This window comes from Penicillium angulare (genome assembly GCF_028827245.1).
Source record: "Penicillium angulare strain IBT 27051 chromosome Unknown utg000004l_segment0_segment0, whole genome shotgun sequence".
NCBI classification, from domain to species: Eukaryota; Fungi; Ascomycota; class Eurotiomycetes; order Eurotiales; family Aspergillaceae; genus Penicillium; species Penicillium angulare.
Genome location: NW_026623163.1, coordinates 5,609,796 through 5,626,805, shown reverse-complemented (window position 1 = coordinate 5,626,805; position 17,010 = coordinate 5,609,796). Strand labels below are relative to the sequence as shown.

Sequence of the window (17,010 nt, the reverse complement as noted above, 5' to 3'; positions counted from 1 at the left end):
TTTGCACAGTATAGAGTTCTGTCGATGGCAGCTTCGTTGGGATGAACCACCTCGGATTAATTCGTCACCCGGCGATCGTCTCTACTCCGCACCACATGATCCTTGTGTGCTTCCAGCATTTGCATGCTTCACCGCTTGTCACACATCCCGGTCAATTCCTACATATTACGTGTATTAGCTACGTATAGTTGATTACGCGATCTAAGTTACTTTCAAAGTCGATCTGGCTCCCATAATGGCAGAAATATCTGCCACAGAAAAGAAACGTCTACGCGATCGGCGTGCTCAACAGAATCTCCGAGATAAAAAGTTGCGATATCAGGCAAATCTCGAGGAGAAAGTGGCCCATTGCGAACAATACCATAATGAAAATGGCGTCCAGGAGCTCCTCCAGATAATTACAGATCTCTCTAAACAGAACGATACTCATGTGGCGCGTGAAACATCCCTGAGACATCTCGTGACTTCCTGGGATAAAGAGACACAGGGGCCTGGCAACTCAAATTTATGGCCATCACCAGGATTTATTGCTACTGAATTGATACCTCAGACAACTCCAGAAGGGATCCCAAATCTGAACACTTCTCCAACTGCTACATCCTCCACTTTGCCAACACGCCCAAGACCCTTAACAAGCGCTGAATCAGGTTGGGATAAACCACCTATCTACTCTGATGACTTCTCGGATCCAAAGACCTTATACTGTGCGTGGTTTGCCTATCCAGAGCAAGTAGCATCATGTCCCGACACTCTACCATCGCCTCTCTCGATCTTATATGGTGACCATGCAAATATGCTCGCAAATATGATACACCTGCGGATAGAGCAGCGACCCGTTCGGGATCCCGAAAGACTAGCGATGGGCTGGGTAATGTATCACTTTTCCCGCTGGATCGTGGTACCTAGTCCAGAGACCTATGAGCAAATTCCCAAATGCTTCCGACCCACCGAGGATCAAATGACCACCCCACACCCTATTGCATTGAGCTTGATTCCGTGGCCAAAGGTAAGGCTAAACGTAATTCGTCAATGGCAGATTTATAAGATGGATCAGGAATCTTTGTTTGGGCTGCTTAGTTGCTGTGTGAAAATTCGGTGGCCTTGGGGTGTCAAGATATTGGAGCGAGACAGCAGGAATGAGATATGCATTAAACCGGCATTCCTTGAGCTTTTCATGAAAGAGGAAGGATGGGGTGTTACTCCAGAGTTTATAAGTCGTTTCCCACAACTGATGACCGGGGTTGATGTGAGTTCAATAGTATTTACAATATCGTGATAAAGATAATGTCAAATAATCCCAGTATTCAGCGCAGTTTTATTTGAACGATTTCAATTAATTGATTATTAACGTATCTATATTTTCATGAAAAACATGTATATTTTTCTCATGCAACTCTTGGAATTTTGTACACGTTACTTCAGGTATTCTATAGCGTCAAATCAGAAAGCTGTGCTATGCTCAAAAGTTGAAAACCCTTTGAGCTCTATATGAGGATTTTATCCCATTCTCTTTCTCAAATCTTTTTGCCTTCCAGATCGACAGGCCACCTCTCTCGAATATTCTTTCCAAATTTGATGAAGATGATTGGAATGGGGACAAACGCGAGCGCCAGGAATCCGAGTAATGAATTGCCCCATCCAAGACCCAATGAATCAAACATGGATGGCCCAGCAAGAGGTAGAAGAGCACCGACAAGCGATCGTGTTGCCGTCAATGCCGCATTAGCCGAAGCCGCATAAGCCGGATAGCAATCAATCACGTATGTCTGGATAGGCATGAATACTCCCATCATGCCAACGCCGAATGGAAACATGCCAATGATGGGAACAATCCAGAAGACGTGCTTATCAGCAGTCCAACCGTACCAAAAGAAACTGATTGGTATAATGCAGGCAAAAATGATCATAGTTGGCATGCGCATTTCAGGCTCGAACTTGCCGCCGTTCTGAGCAGTGAGCCTTGCAACCATACGATCATTGGTCAGACCCATAATTAAAAGGCCTACTGCAAAACCTAGGCCGATTCCTAGATACGCAAGTCCCGACACGCCAACACTGAATCCATAGGTACTGGTGAAAACGGTGGAAATCGTTGTGAAGAAAAGGTATAAAAGGCCGTATACTAGAGACTATATATTCCGTTAGCAAGATGCGAATGTGTGTGATGTGGATATTCTTTACGAAGCCTACCATATACAAGCAGAGAGCCATCACGATTGGGGATTTGCAAATTAGCAACGCAGGGCGAAGCAGACTTCGTTTTAGGATTTGCTTGGTAGATTGTGGCTCCTTGCCAACATCATACGCACTGATCAGATCAGTGCGATCAAGTTCCTTGGACAGCTCTTGAACCTTCCACTTGATGATAACGGGGGCGTATGTTTCCTTGTTAAGAACTTCAATCCCTGCCTGCATAGACCCACCAAGAATGAGCAAAAGCCAGAAAACCCACTGCCAGCTGACTTGCTCCCCCAGAAAGCCGCCAGCAATGGGTCCTATGACAGGACCTATCAATGGGCCCATACTCCAGATCGAAGTTGCTCGTCCGCGAGACTCTCGAGGAAACAAGTCTGCAACCACTCCAGCACCAAGGGTTACACAGGCGGATCCTCCTATACCTGCAAATAGACGACAGACAATGAGAGTTTCGATGTTTTTGGCAAGAGCACAGCCAATTTGCCAAACGACAAAGAACCAATTAGCACTACTCAGAACTACCCGGCGACCATAAATCTCGCTCAAGGGGGCCAGGAAGAGTGGCCCAACCTACCATACAGAAATTATATTATTAGCTGGTTTTCATCCAGTGGGAAGATAAGGAAAGCTTAGGAGGAACTCACAGTGTATCCGATTAAATAGATGCTGACACTCATGGAGAGAATTGTCTCGTTTGACTCATTGAAATCTTCCCCAACATAGACGACAGCGGGTGAGAACATGCTAGATGCAAGTGGTGATACAAATGTGAATGCGCTGATGAGACCGAGCAAGGCCCATTTCTTGGAACCGGCAAAGTTTTGAGGATTTGCAGGATCATCTTGCCCATCCCATCCAACGAGTCCGCGACTCAGGTCTGTCTCGGGGTATAGTGGTAGAGCTGAGGCTGCATTTGTAATTGGTTTATTCGTAGGCTGTTTTTCGAGGTCGAGCTCCCTGTCGGCTTTTTCATCATGATTGTCCACCGAGAGGGTCGTGACACTCTCTTGCTGCTGTTGCGAACCCATACTTGAACTGAAAAGAGACGAAGAAGAAATGGAGAGGGAAAAGAAAAAGTGCCGGAGATTGAGACAGGTCCGGTAATGAGGGAAGGCGAAATTAATCAGACAACATTGAAGGAACGTGCAGGCGATTTCCGTAAGAAGGTATTAAAAGATATTAGAAAGAACGAAGAAAGGGAAAGGCAAGGCACTTATGAACTAAAATCGCAGGTAAGCTTAGAGAGAATGACAGATCAATTTAAAGTCCATCCAATCGTCAGATCTTTCCAGAAATCATTATCCGTTAGGGGCTCCGTAGGGCAAAGCATCTTGCATCTTTTCCATGTTGACGGATCTAACCACTGCACGATCCATACAAAGCGGAGGCAATGATTCAGGGATCCACCAAACAGTTGGTGTAGCCAATGTAAATACGTTTCGGAGGATAAAAGTGGGCCGCTGAATCAGTTTTCACCGTAGCCTTATGAACATCAGTGGATAAATCCCACTGCATAGGTAAACTCCTTAACTTTGGGAGATTTATGCTATTTTCAAGGAATATGGAAATAACTTAAATTTATGCGCACAATATCTCGAAGTCGTGTATAACTCAGGTCATTGCCAACTCATCTGTTACCTGTACATGGAGTTATGCGAAGCATTTTGACGGAGATACGGCAATCTCCGGCGGCATACCTGTTTCAAGTTCCACTCCTTAACCCATCTCTTTTTTTTAACCTCATACACAACTAGGATAGCGGGGATAGGATGTTTTTGCTTCACCAATTTTTCAAACATTCTCTTCCCTGTGAAGCCATATCTTCAGGGTCAAGAACAGAGGGTGCGCCTTTTCACTCTGGCTATATTTTCCGTTGACCCCCAAAACCCCTTTATCTCTCCCTGGGCGATCTCGCACGAGCAGGTGTCTTCCATGGTTTATTGGAGCAGATAAAATACTAATCACTCCATCGCGTGCCTATAGAGGCAGTCAACTGAATTCCTTGGAGCTTCAAACCAAACAACATAGTCAAACAGTACAAACATGCCCGCCCCGAGTCTCCTCCATGTAGTTATACTACACCGTCGACATCGAATACAAGACAGAGATAATACCCCACCCCAGCTAAAAGTACTGATATGCGTACAGTGGAGCAACTTGAAGATGTTACACCCGTGGCATACATTGAAAATTGCCTCCTGTATACTTTATGTTAAAGGCTACGTCAACCTACATGAGAAATATGGTGCAGCGAAAATATTAATTGATTATTGAAAGACGTAAGATTGAATATGCTTAGTCTAGATAAATTTCGGAGTTCGGAGTTCCTACATGTAAGCCGCTCAGTGAAGGGCACGGTTCCCGGTCCCCCGTGTGTCGGACCTTCTGACTGCCGATGACTTCCCGTTTCCCTCCTCCATAACAAAATACCCTTGTCTTGAAAGTGCCACTAGAACCCCAGTCCCTGTGCCCAGCTCAACCCTGTTTGTTCTACGTAACCTTCTCTGGCCTGACATTTCGATTAAGATGGCGGACAAACCCCTTAAATCCACTTGCCATTGTGGCGCTATCACGGTAATCCTGCCTCGTGTACCAGAGGAAATCAACGAATGTCAATGTACAATCTGTCGGCGCTACGCAGCCGCTTGGGGTTACTACAAAGTGAATGAAATCAAATTTGACAACAAAGAAGGCGCCAAACTCTCTCAATACATTTGGGGAGATAAAGAGATCTCCTTCAATTTCTGCGAGAATTGCGGCTGCGTGTAAGTCTCTTCGGTTTATGGTTTATGGATCTTGATGACTTGGCTGAAATTACCTTTCCGAATTAAGATGTTACTGGTGGCCATTGGAAGAAAAAACGGCAGATAGTGGCGCATCCGAGTTCGGCGTTAATACAAGAAATATGGATCCCATGGACATCTTGTACGTCAACCGCAAGATTGAAAAAGCTTGGCTGTTCCAACCATTGAAAGATAAAACTATGGTTCACGAGGAGGATCGGGCCAATTATTGAACTATTCGCGTCAAAATTATTGCATATTTGATGAAATATTATAAACCCAGACCGGAAATAGTGAAATTGAATTGGAGTTGGGATGACAGACAAAGGACCTGCAGCATTCAGGAACGACGACCCTCTATAGAGTCATGGGATACAGCGCGAGTAATTATAATATAGCCAGTCCAAAATTATCGAGACTGCACGATTAGACTCCGAAGAGACTTCAAGTTGCATTATTAGACAAGATGTTTTGGGGCTAAGCCTAAGTATGGAGAACGGAGAACGGAGACGCGAGTGTACAACAATGGAGTCCACTACGTTACATACCGACACCCACAGACTAACACAACCACTTACAATAAGACTCAATGTTAGACTCGTCCATCATCCGCGCAAGGATCTTGAAGATTCAGCCTACTGAGCTGCAATCGCAACAGGGACAGCAAAGGCGACGATTAGGCATCCAAGACGGCGCTGAAGGCAACAGATGACTCACCAGAGATTGCCATGAGGCTTCAAATTGAAGGGACTGTGCGACTCCTGACTCATAGTACTTGAAGAGATATTTAAGATAACACAGCGGCTCCTTCTCCCCGCTAGTTCACTTTGGGCATCGATGGACCCTGCCAAGAGAGGCTAAGTATCGGGTCCTGGGGGCCAAATCATGTAACGAAGACCCTTCTATTATTGAGGTCAAAATTGAGGGTTTGTTAGAAAACATCATGTTATGCTTTCTGGCTGCCACTCACCGTAGTTGAGTTTCGGGTGTGATGCCGGTCATTGGAAGTTTAAGATGAAAAAACCATTCAAAATTGAATTTGGGGCAATTTTTCTAGTTCAGTAGAATTTCTTTTCGTGGTGGATTTTCTGCGGCCGCTAAAACCCTCACTAAACCATTTTCGCATTTTGTGACCAGGGTCTGATACGCCTTTGTCCCTCCTGGTGGGCTTTTAAATATAGGGCCCTACCAGGAGATAGGGGTGAAATCTTTTTCTTCGTCCTCACCTTCAGCCCCATTCTCTTTTATCAGATCTTATTCCACCCTTTAAGCGTCTATCACCATGCGCAGTGGGTCGGCTTGGCTGCTTGGCTTGGCTGGTGTAGCCTTATCCAATGCATTGACTTTGGAAAAGAGAGACAGTCCGGCGGTACTCGCAGTGCCAATGGTACGCGAACGAGATACTTCTCGGGAGATTTACAAGCGGTCAAAGACAATTAAAATCGGTCTTGAAGATGAAGACATTAATGTAGGTTTAGCGCTCAGACTAAGAATGACTTGGAGGCTAACTACAGTTTTCAGTACGCCGGCTACCGCGCAAACATGACATTCGGCACTCCGCCTCAGCAATTCATAGCCTACTTCAATACTTGGAGCAATGTCTGTTGGCTTAATGGTGTGGGCGCTGGGGAGTGTGAGCTTTACAGTGATGACAGTTGTGGTGGGGACGGATCCTACAACCGAACAGCCTCGACAACTGCCAAGAAGCTCGAGGGCAAATTTGCATATAATGACACCGGGTCGATGGCAACCGGTGACTTCGTGACGGATGTTTTGTCAATTGGCGGGGTCAAGATTGATGATATGAAAATGGGAATCATCACTAATGATGATTATACTGGTAGTATGTTTGGCCTATCGATACGCGGGTGGTATAATAACTAACCTAAACTTATTTAGACGTTTTAGGTCTTGGTTACGGAAATGCGTCTTCCACCTCCTTGACTCAGGCATTGGCTGATACCGGTGCCATCAACTCACCGGCTTTCAGTCTCTATAACGACATGGTTCTGTTCGGCGGCGTGAACAAGGCCCAGTACAACGGCTCTCTACACACTTTCCCCATAGTCAACGGTTCAGATCTTTTTAAAGCTTTCCGTATCAATATGGATGGGATCTCAATCAACGAGACGTCCGCGGCATCCAAGGAATTTCCCCTGGATGCGGTATTTGACATTGATTTCGGAATGACCTATGTCCCAAAGTCAGTGGCTGAGGCCCTGAATTCCCAGATAGGTAACACCTCTGTTGCGGATGACTGGGGGCAAGTGAACTTCACTTGTAACGCAATAAGTGAAAACTCAACAATAGAGTTTAAATTCGGCGGATTGGAATTACAATTCCCCCTGTGGGAGTTTGTTAGCAAAGACAGGTACTTTCAGGATGACTATGAATGGACTTCGGATAATGAGACGTGCTATTTTACCATCTGTGAGAATAAGGATTATCAAGATGAAGGAAGCATAGTTTTAGGCGCCAACTTCATCAGTATGATTTACACAGTCTTCGACATTGATAACGACGAAATTTCGTTGGCGAAGCTTAGTTGGGACATTGAAGCCGAAGACGATATCGTTGAGATTACATCAGGCAAGGATGGTGTACCAGGGACGAAGAAGGACTCAGGCTCAGCTAGCCCACGCATTGGAAAGGGGTTAGGTGTGATCACATTGGCGGTCGTTCCTGCTGTGCTGATTTTAGCCTTATAATACCCATACGATAGTCAAGCCCCCAGGGCCTTTGTTTGTCCCATTCACCATCATGATAGTCATACTGCCACTAAATTTCGTATATTGATCGATGAATGAAGCCATCTTTTCTTTTTTTTGTATCTGAAAACTATACCTGTAGCGCCTCTCTTCTCTCTTCTCTTCTACTGTCCATCTGTCCATTTCCATGCCCACTTATCTGTTGCCAATCAACCTTAGGCATTTAGGTGTTGGCAAGCAAGCTCAGATGATAGTACTGTGGATTATTTCCACATAGACTAATGTTCAAGAATGACTAGGCCTCATTTGAGGGATTGGGGGAAGAACTAGGCATAGAGGGGTTACTGCGTAAACACGCCAGACGGGCCTGTGAGTAGACTCATAATGGCCGCTGCCGCGTTAGAAATGCCCTCAGAAGGGCTGGTTGTCGAGGGTAACGCATTTTTTCTCTCTCTTCAAAAAAGAAAGAGAAAAGAAAAGAAAAGAAAAAGATTCCCTCATTATCACGTTATTTGATGACAACGTTCTAGCGACAAGATGCGTGAAAGTGAACACGGTTTAAGTAGCAAGTATGAGTCTCAAGATTTGAATGAGGCAAGCAATCTGTGTCATACCTTTTTGACAGAAGGCTAAAAATGCACGGCCTCTCACAAATTGGCAAGGCCTTCGACTAATAATCCCCTTGGGGTCTGATAGGTATCCCGAGAAACATCAAATCCTAGCAACTTTGGCGGCTGGCATTCCTTCAATTTAATGCCATATTCAACAATCTCACGTACCCTAAGACCATTAGCAGAGAGATCAGAAGAAAGGTTATTTTTAGTGAATTACCATGTGAGCTCCGTAGTGCCAGTGTTGCCAGCTTGAACTGGATCTTCTAACAAGTGTTTTGCCATATCCAGGGACTTTCACCATTGTGACTCGACTTCTTGACGCCAGCTGCTAACCGCACTAGCGGTTGGCTCACAGCTCGTTATATTGTGCTTGCGGAGTTATCCAAGTGTAGATACTATCCATTGGCTTTCCTGCTCTATAATCGTAGGAGCATTTACGCGGGCGGTTGGGGCTCCGGGGCCGTTGAGATAGAATATGTTAGGGAAGCCAGGAACGGTCATACCCAAGCAAGATTTCTTTGAATTTTGCGAGGCGGTTTCCAGGTCTACACCGTTTCTTCCTGTGATGTTCAATCCCACAAGTCCGCTAGCGGAGGGCTTGGATCCTGTGGCCAAAATAATCACGTCGTATTCGCGATGTTTGCCGCAAGATTGAATCCCGCTTGTCGTGATATGTTCCAGCGGATTTTTCGTGACATCTACCAGATCAACATGAGGAAGGTTAGAAGTCTCATAGTAATTGTCAGCCAGGCATGGTCATTGCACACCCATTGGTTCTTTCGGCAATTTCGGAATAAGCAAATCACGCTTCACCGGGTCACGGATTTTGGCACGATTTATCTCTGCCCAAAACGAATATACATCTTGATTGACGGAAATATCATACCAGAAATCTTCAAAATTGGAAAAAAACAGATTTCCATCCGCCCTTTTTGTAAACGTGATCATAATACCGGAGCCTCTGCGGACTCCCTGCTGGGACAGCGTGTGGGCTAAGGAACTGGTAGTCAAACCCTGTAAACGTGGAAAGCGACTTTGCAGCAAATGTCATTTTCTCATCTTCTGATAGAGAAAAAGAGCTTGTTGTGCTTTCAGGAACCGTGGGTGACTGTGGCAAGACGATGGCCGGACTTCTCTGGTAGACAGTCATAGATGAAACGCGTGGCTCAATCTCCCGAATAACCTGATTTGCGGAAGTTCCTGTTCCGATGACAGCAACTTTCTTATCCTTGAGGTTATACCCAGAGCTTGGCCAAGCCCCGGTATGAATGACTGCGCCTTGAAATTTTCCCAGTCCTTGAATATCAGGAATTGAGATATGAGAGGCAAAGCCGACCGCTGGTACGAGCCATCGTGCCGATAAAGTTCTCCCATCGCTGACATCTATATTCCATATTGATTCATTCTCATCGAACTCAGCTTTGGTGACACTGACCTCAAAATCATATTCTTGGCTTATGTTCACCTTAGAATCAACGTAAGCGAAGTAAGCCAAGATTTCGTTCCGGTGGGGAAATCGCTGCGACCACTTCCAACCATCCGAGAGCGACGCGTCCAAAAATTGATAAAATGGAGCAGGGCTATCACATCGAGCACCAGGATAACAGTTCGTTGCCCACGCCCCACCGATGCACGCGAATTTTTCAAGGCCTCTGAGTCTCGGAACCGGCCTTTTGGGATACTTTGCCAGGTGTACGACGTGAGCGAGAGGCATGCTAGCGGACAGTCTACCGCATAGCCTGAAGTACTTGACCATTTTGTGATACAAAAAGGGTAACTGAGAATTTCGATACGTAGGTCAACAGATTGAGAGAGATTATTCAGTCTGAGAATTATAAATTGAAGCAAGTCTATGGAATTAACAAGCTTATACCTCATGCACGTGATGAGGATAACCTAGTTGACGATGCTGAATTTTTATGGGAATGGAAAGGCATTAAGTATGGAAGAGAATAGCCGTTTCTTACCATGGATTGATTAATTCTTCAATTCCATTATTGCATTCATATCAAATGGATGTACAAGGCTGGGCAGTACATACGTTAGGTACTGTTGAAGAGCCAGATCGGCAAGCCAAGGCTCCCCGGAGAGTCAAACTGGAAGGGCTGCGTGTAAGAAGCTTGTCAACAGGTCTATTCTAGATCCTACCCAGCGTTCTTGAGATTGCGGGTTCCAAGGCTCAATGGGGCAAGTTATCAGGACCAAAAGAATCCGGTAGCAGCTGTATGAGTCGTCAGGTCAATAATGGTTATAGCTTTAATGAATCAGAAGGAATGACGTGCCTCATCCATCGTTTTGACAACATATGATCCATCAACATCATACATGTACACTGGGAATGAAGGACCGGTAAACTCGCGAATACTAAACAATGTCAGCTAAGTATTAACAAGGAACGGAAAAGACGAAAGCGTACAATTGCCGACACATTCCACAGGGCGAAGCCGCTGGCCTAATGTCTGTAGCAACAGCAAGCGCTTTGAAATCTTTATGTCCCGCCACCTATAGATTTCATAATCAGTTTTTATGCAAAGGTCGAGACAAAGTCAACCAGACTAGAAAAGGGATTTAACTCACAACTGCAGTACCGAATGCGACTCGCTCTGCACACGTTCCTACTGGGTATGCGGCATTTTCGACATTGGCGCCAACCACAAATTCGCCCGACGTGGTAAGAATACACGCGCCGACGCGGAACTTAGAGTAAGGACAGTAGGCGGACGCTTTCGCTGCAATCGCCTTTGTTGAAAGAATCTCAAGCTCTTGCGCTGAGACAGGGGGGTTGATAGGTGCCATTTTGGATATGAAATAGTTGTAGAAGAGAAGTTGGAGTCGATGTTACAGTTTACGGGTAGCTGAAGGCGGGGGTTTAGCGATAGTGGGCGATAGTAGCTTTATCGGTGTGGTGTCCCGCTATAGCCCAGATCACTCTACGTCCCATATTTTCCGCTGCAACCCCACCTTAGCCGCTGTCGCTTTCATGCGGGCCGAGAAATAAAGGGGAAAGAACTATCAACAACTTGAACGGGGGAATCGATACAATGCAAGAATCTTAGGTAAGAATGGCAACAAAGATATGGATAGCTATGACTGACTACTACACCGAACCCTTGGCTAGATAATCAGCCTGGTCTTGCAGAAAAGCTAGAGTTACACTTATTTCCTTGCCTTTCTCCAGTACATATTTTGAATCACCAGCTTCAAACTCGAGCCGCCCAACATCAGGTGCCATGACAATACGCCATGCCAACAAGTACCCAGCCACATTCCAAGCCATCTCCTCAGAAACGGTGAATACTGGTGCATAATGATCCTGGGTTTATTCACGTCTTTCTTTGACGTTCTCGGTATAAGTGTCTACCCAGGCATAATATAACTTCAAGACAGATAGAGGGTAAGGAGCGAGTGCTTCATCTGCGTCTAAATGACTGCACCCCTCTTCTGGTGTAACATCATTCGGGTCTCGCTAAATGAAATCCGTGCCATAGTCAGCAAAGATACGATAGTGTCGAGGGCGACCGGTTGGCCTGGAATAGTGGGCGGATGAAGTAGACAGATTAGACTCAGTGGTTAGCATCTCAATAGCCGCTTGGCTAGACTGAGATTGTTCTTTCGGACTGTCTATTAATTTCAAGGTGAAATCAAAGGTGGTTTCAGCAACGATCGAGTGTTTGTCACACTCAGGAATAGGCTGTTCTGCAAGGCTTCGCCACGCATCGCCGAGATTCCTGATGTTTTTGATATAGCGTTGACTGTCTGCGTGGCTGCAAAACACCGCGAGAGGCCTGAGCAGGTCTGAAGCCATGACCTGAGAGTGAAATATCTAGCCATTAGAAATTTAAAGCGAAGTGTAATATATAAAAGGGAAGTTCACATTTTTGTTCAAATTAAGAGTGTGGGTTTTGAGTCATAGAAGATGATTCATTCCAGGCTGCATGTGGTAAGAACCCTGCGCAGGCCCTCAGGTTTACCCATATAAGGCGCTAACTTGAAACACCCGCCGTACCCAGATCAACAACCTTTTGGTGACTTCCTATATTTATGTGGTAAAGATGGCCGAAAAGAGTTCCAGCGATCAATACACAGATCAAAGATTTATGGTATGACCGGGAACGTTAGTAGTTCACTGGAAAGCGAGCTCTCAAATATTCGCCATATTTGAAGAACAACCAGGGAACTGGGACAAAGGCAAGAGCAATGAATCCAAGCAATGTGTTCCCCCACCCCAGACCCAACCGATCGTACATGGAGGATCCTGCCAGAGGAAGAAATGCAGCAAATAGACTTCGCAAAACAGTATTAGCAGCTAGAGCTGAAGCACTCGCTTCAGTCCCGAATGAATCCACGAGATATAGTTGTGCCGGCATCATAATCAAAAATGCACTAATTCCAATACAGCCAGTTCCAAGGATAGGAATGATCCAATGTGTTTGAAATCTAGCGCTCCAGCCATACCAGATAAAGCCAACAGGGACTAATGGTGAACACCACATCATCAAAATTAGGCGAAGCTCAGGGCGGGAAACTGTGCCTCCACGTGGCTGTTTCAATAAATTGTCGCTAAGCAGACCGAATAGAGGTATGCTAAATATCATGCCTATACCAAGTCCAAGGTATGCAAGTCCAGATATTCCTGGGCCCCAGCCGTAAGTCTCCTCAAAAACACTTGGAAATGTTGTGAAGAGGAGATAGAGCAAACCGAACATGAAGGCGCAGTATATTGAGATCAAAAATACGATCGGCGATAGAAATATCATCTTGGTACGTCGCATCATAGAGTGCCTGAGAACTTGTGAAGGCGCGAGTCCTGGGTTGGTCGAAATCCGGGGATATAGCGCGGGCTTTCCCGTCTCTTTACGTAGACGAGCGGCTTTGCGATCGAGAAGTATTGGCTGGTAGGTCTCCCTCAGGAACGCCACAGCAACCAGAGATATGGTACATGACTATAAGGAAGTGGCTATTAGAGACTGATATGAAGCTAGAACATGTATATCACTCACAAAAATGAGGTTTAACCAAAATGTCCAGCGCCAGCCGATATACTGTGAAACAAATCCGCCAATAACAGGACCAATGACCTGCAATATGTTAGAACAAGAGCATTCATCAAGTACGCCATGGTGATACTACTAACCGGACCAAGAAGAGGACCCATACCAAATATTGCCATCGCTTTTCCCCTCTCAGCTTCAACATGGAGATCGGCAATTGTGCCACCCCCGATGGACATTGGGGAAGATGCAGCAATACCAGCCAGCAAACGAAAGGCCAAGAACATTCCCGTATCAGTGCTCAAAGCACATCCTACCGTAAACCCGATATAGAACAGATTGCAAATATGATAGACAATCAATCGACCGTATGTTTCTGATAGTGAAGATAGAACAAGTGGTCCTATACAAAACCCCAGGAGATAAATCGTGACTGTCATATAGGCCACAGTTTTGCTTGCGATACCAAACTCCTCCACGAGATCTTGAGCACCTGGGGCAAACATTACAGCGGCAAGATTCCTGTTCATTTGTTTTTCTTTAGATAGAGATCGTCGTAAAGAAGAATTGAACCAATTTACTTACGAGTAGAGTGTGAACCCACTGACTAGCATGACTTGGACGAGTTTCTTGCCTGATGACCAATTCCGAGGGTTTGCTGGGTCGCTAGGACCATTCCAGTCAGCCTTGATGAAGTCTTCCTCATTTTCAATTACCTTGTCCCGAGCCAGCTCGGGATCACAGGTGACGTTGTCCAGTGGCTGTGACTCCATTTCAATATCTGTTTTTGATAATGTTGACATTGAATTGAGAATGAGATCCCCGAACAATTGAGGAGTGTTGATTAATTATGTGGTAATTTTGCAAATCAAGATAGAGAGAAAGAGGTATTTAACAAATGCCCGTCTGTTGGCTTTTTAAAAAAAATCGATCGGAGGTTACCCTTGATCGACCGAGCTTGGTGAAGATATAGTATACAGGAAAGCCTCCTCGATTCGGAATGGCTTATTAGTTATGACCGCGGAGTGCGATTCCTTTATCGTGAAAAGCTAATAATTTCAAGATTTGGACTTTGTGAATTAAGCGCTGCGCCCTCTCTACTCCCTATTCTCTGTCCATATCAACGGCTGCCTAATTGCTCTTATAACTGTGTGACTCTAGTCGCATGGGATCGACGCAGATTTAACCCGAGCCTCTTTTCTTTTCCTTTGTTCTTCATTGTTCCGCAGTGCTCTCAACATGACTATGTACCCGCTAGCTCCAGTACTGTAGTATGATTGGCCGGTGTTAAGAATTCGGACGATAGACGATCCTCCGCGTTATGTCCGAAAACCCGCCTAGGGACGTTCTCATATGACCTTTGAATATTTCTCATTGAAATAAATAGCCTTCATCAATGCACAAAATGCTAGGTTGTTATATTACACTTAAATAATCGTTTGGGCCTTCAAGCACAAGTCGCTCGCGGGATGATCATGATCGAACTTTTGCCGCTGCCGTCGAGGCGAAACAAGCTCCAGCAAAGCCACAATACCTGTCGTCGACGCAAGTAAGCAATCCCATTGGCGAATCTCAAATTGGCTCTCTTGAAGATCTCCAGTTTTAGCTTGCAATTTTCGCAGAACCTCGCCATCTCTTCCTCCCACCCCTTTTCACTCCGGCGTTATATTCATAACACATCATAGATACCTACAGGTTTATACGCTAACTCTAAAGATAGACTGCGATGTGATCGACTTAAGTCTTTCAGTCGCTGCTTAAATCGTGGCCATGGAGTTTCGTGTATATACCCTCAGGTACATGCCTTGCCTGCACACTCCCAAGGAAATGGCGACATGAAAGATCGTATCAATCGACTTGAGGACTTAGTGCTGGGTCTAATACAAAAGAGATCACTTAATCTCACTTGCATGGGAAATGTTCATGCCCAAGCAAAGTCTCAAAATGCTGTAGAGGGAGGTGAAAGATCTGGACTGGCACCAAGTGACCAAGCAAAGGAAGATGCTTCTTCTCAGTCCCCGCTTGACTATCGCAGCAGCCGTATTCGAGATTGGGTATTATCCAACTCAACAGCGTATACTGAAGTGCTGTTCTAAGCAGCATTTATGGCCGAGAAATCAATTTGGACGAAAGAATAACAGCCACATCGTCACGCCCGATTTAGTTCAGTTTAAGCATGAATTTGTAATACCATTGCATTGTATCTTGAAGTCTTTGGATGTTGCCATTCAGCGAATTTGTTCAAGTTCTTTGACTAGGGGTCATTCTCAGCACTTAGCAGTCTAGAACATGAAATTCATGGTAGCTTAGAATTAACAACATTTCGTAGCTTCGCACCTTTTACGTCGTTGCCAGCAGACACAATTTTCTCCGCCACTTACAATATGATGATACATAAAACATCCATATCTTGAAACAACGTATCTTCTGCTAAAACTTTCCACCGGTATGTCGACAGATAATAGCTATGCCACGGACACTAATTTGGCTACCCCGAGCTGGGAGCAACTTGAAACTATAGCAGCTCCAAGTCGAAGATTTTGTTAATACGTTAGCCAGTCAGAAGTAGCAAAGAACAATAAAACTAATACTCAACATAATATATCTACCAACCTTGAAAAACCGATGGAAATGCAGTTAATGGTACATGTAGCTAAGAGGTTATAGAAAGAATGGCTCGAGAATTGATTTTATGTAGAGATTAGTAATGGCCCTGGGTCACTGGGGATACTGAGATGCCCAGGTGGCTGTTGCTGAAGAACCAAATAAATAACTCAAGGTTCAATTTACTCAAACATTAGCTTTTAAAAGTATATGCTTAATTATTCCCAGCGGCTACTAGTACGTCCGACAGGCTTATCCCCACAGCATTTTGTTGAGAAGAATATTACGCCTATAATTAAATAGCAGATAAATTCAGTGGGGTGATCTGCAAGTCTAAACTAGCCAAATGGCGCACTTACTACCCGATCGAGAGAAGATTACAGGGCGATTCGGATAAGAACCCACGTCAACATCTACCGACTCGGGCACAGTCGAGGGAAATCAGTTCTGGAGGCTCACTCCTGACCCTTGGCATGATATCCTTTCCGGTCTGTCCAATCGTTGAATCCTTCTTGTGTTAAAGGACGCGTCATTTTCCAAGACTCGATAATCGTTTCAACCCTTGACATACCGCTCTTCCGGTGTGCAACAACTACTTTGGGCAATAAGTGATGTCTCGTGCAGCCGATACCGCCACTAGGCCTACCATTTCTCGCTAATTCCTGCTTTGGTCGCATTCCTGAAGGCTCTAGCTTATAAGGCTATATTGCGTGCTTCTATAATCGACCGTCGGCACCGTTCGAAGCCCTGGGGGTGATGATCTATGATATATGCCCATTTTCTGAAAATGGCAGGCTGTGGGGCGATCATCAGGCTCTTCCTACAGAATGTGACTGTGCTTAGGCAACCTTTCAATATTTGAATTGAAGCCTTATGCGCCCTTTTCTTTCCATTACACGAATGCTAAAAAATGAGGATTTTCGTAATCCCAGCACCGAACTCAAAGGCGACCAATAGTAGGGTCATTCATGCTGCAATTGGATGCCGGGAATGTCGGATGTGACCACTGGGGCCGTGATGTGCATCTAATGTGATTTGCGCCCATATTTTGCTTTGCGGTCTACCGAACTGTTGGCACCCGTCGGCCCCGAGGTCCGACATCAATATGTATGTG

At 45.2% G+C, this 17,010-nt stretch overlaps 8 protein-coding genes across 8 annotated transcripts; 3 read left to right on the top strand and 5 right to left on the bottom strand.

Moving 5' to 3' along the window:
* Positions 1 to 235: 235 nt before the first annotated feature.
* On the top strand, positions 236 to 1,276 carry N7478_005996 (bZIP transcription factor; the record flags this gene model as incomplete). Its single annotated transcript, XM_056922210.1, has 1 exon — positions 236 to 1,276. One exon carries the CDS (start codon positions 236 to 238, stop codon positions 1,274 to 1,276), a length of 1,041 nt encoding a protein of 346 aa, XP_056780247.1.
* A 238-nt stretch (positions 1,277 to 1,514) lies between these two features.
* Positions 1,515 to 3,224, bottom strand: N7478_005995 (MFS transporter; the record flags this gene model as incomplete). The annotated part of the gene is made up of 3 exons (XM_056922209.1): positions 1,515 to 2,129; positions 2,191 to 2,766; positions 2,841 to 3,224. 3 exons carry the CDS (start codon positions 3,222 to 3,224, stop codon positions 1,515 to 1,517), a joined length of 1,575 nt encoding a protein of 524 aa, XP_056780246.1.
* A 3,037-nt stretch (positions 3,225 to 6,261) lies between these two features.
* Positions 6,262 to 7,687, top strand: N7478_005994 (uncharacterized protein; the record flags this gene model as incomplete). The annotated part of the gene is made up of 3 exons (XM_056922208.1): positions 6,262 to 6,447; positions 6,501 to 6,822; positions 6,879 to 7,687. The coding sequence occupies 3 exons, from the start codon at positions 6,262 to 6,264 to the stop codon at positions 7,685 to 7,687; spliced, it is 1,317 nt and encodes a 438-aa protein (XP_056780245.1).
* Positions 7,688 to 9,196: 1,509 nt separating this feature from the next.
* On the bottom strand, positions 9,197 to 10,057 carry N7478_005993 (flavin-containing monooxygenase; the record flags this gene model as incomplete). Its single annotated transcript, XM_056922207.1, has 1 exon — positions 9,197 to 10,057. One exon carries the CDS (start codon positions 10,055 to 10,057, stop codon positions 9,197 to 9,199), a length of 861 nt encoding a protein of 286 aa, XP_056780244.1.
* Positions 10,058 to 10,565: 508 nt separating this feature from the next.
* Positions 10,566 to 11,097, bottom strand: N7478_005992 (cytidine deaminase; the record flags this gene model as incomplete). Its single annotated transcript, XM_056922206.1, has 3 exons — positions 10,566 to 10,665; positions 10,718 to 10,803; positions 10,879 to 11,097. 3 exons carry the CDS (start codon positions 11,095 to 11,097, stop codon positions 10,566 to 10,568), a joined length of 405 nt encoding a protein of 134 aa, XP_056780243.1.
* A 670-nt stretch (positions 11,098 to 11,767) lies between these two features.
* Positions 11,768 to 12,106, bottom strand: N7478_005991 (uncharacterized protein; the record flags this gene model as incomplete). Its single annotated transcript, XM_056922205.1, has 1 exon — positions 11,768 to 12,106. The coding sequence occupies one exon, from the start codon at positions 12,104 to 12,106 to the stop codon at positions 11,768 to 11,770; it is 339 nt and encodes a 112-aa protein (XP_056780242.1).
* A 310-nt stretch (positions 12,107 to 12,416) lies between these two features.
* Positions 12,417 to 14,065, bottom strand: N7478_005990 (MFS transporter; the record flags this gene model as incomplete). Its single annotated transcript, XM_056922204.1, has 4 exons — positions 12,417 to 13,244; positions 13,302 to 13,379; positions 13,436 to 13,814; positions 13,878 to 14,065. 4 exons carry the CDS (start codon positions 14,063 to 14,065, stop codon positions 12,417 to 12,419), a joined length of 1,473 nt encoding a protein of 490 aa, XP_056780241.1.
* Positions 14,066 to 15,127: 1,062 nt separating this feature from the next.
* Positions 15,128 to 15,388, top strand: N7478_005989 (uncharacterized protein; the record flags this gene model as incomplete). Its single annotated transcript, XM_056922203.1, has 1 exon — positions 15,128 to 15,388. One exon carries the CDS (start codon positions 15,128 to 15,130, stop codon positions 15,386 to 15,388), a length of 261 nt encoding a protein of 86 aa, XP_056780240.1.
* Between the last annotated feature and the right edge of the window lie 1,622 nt (positions 15,389 to 17,010).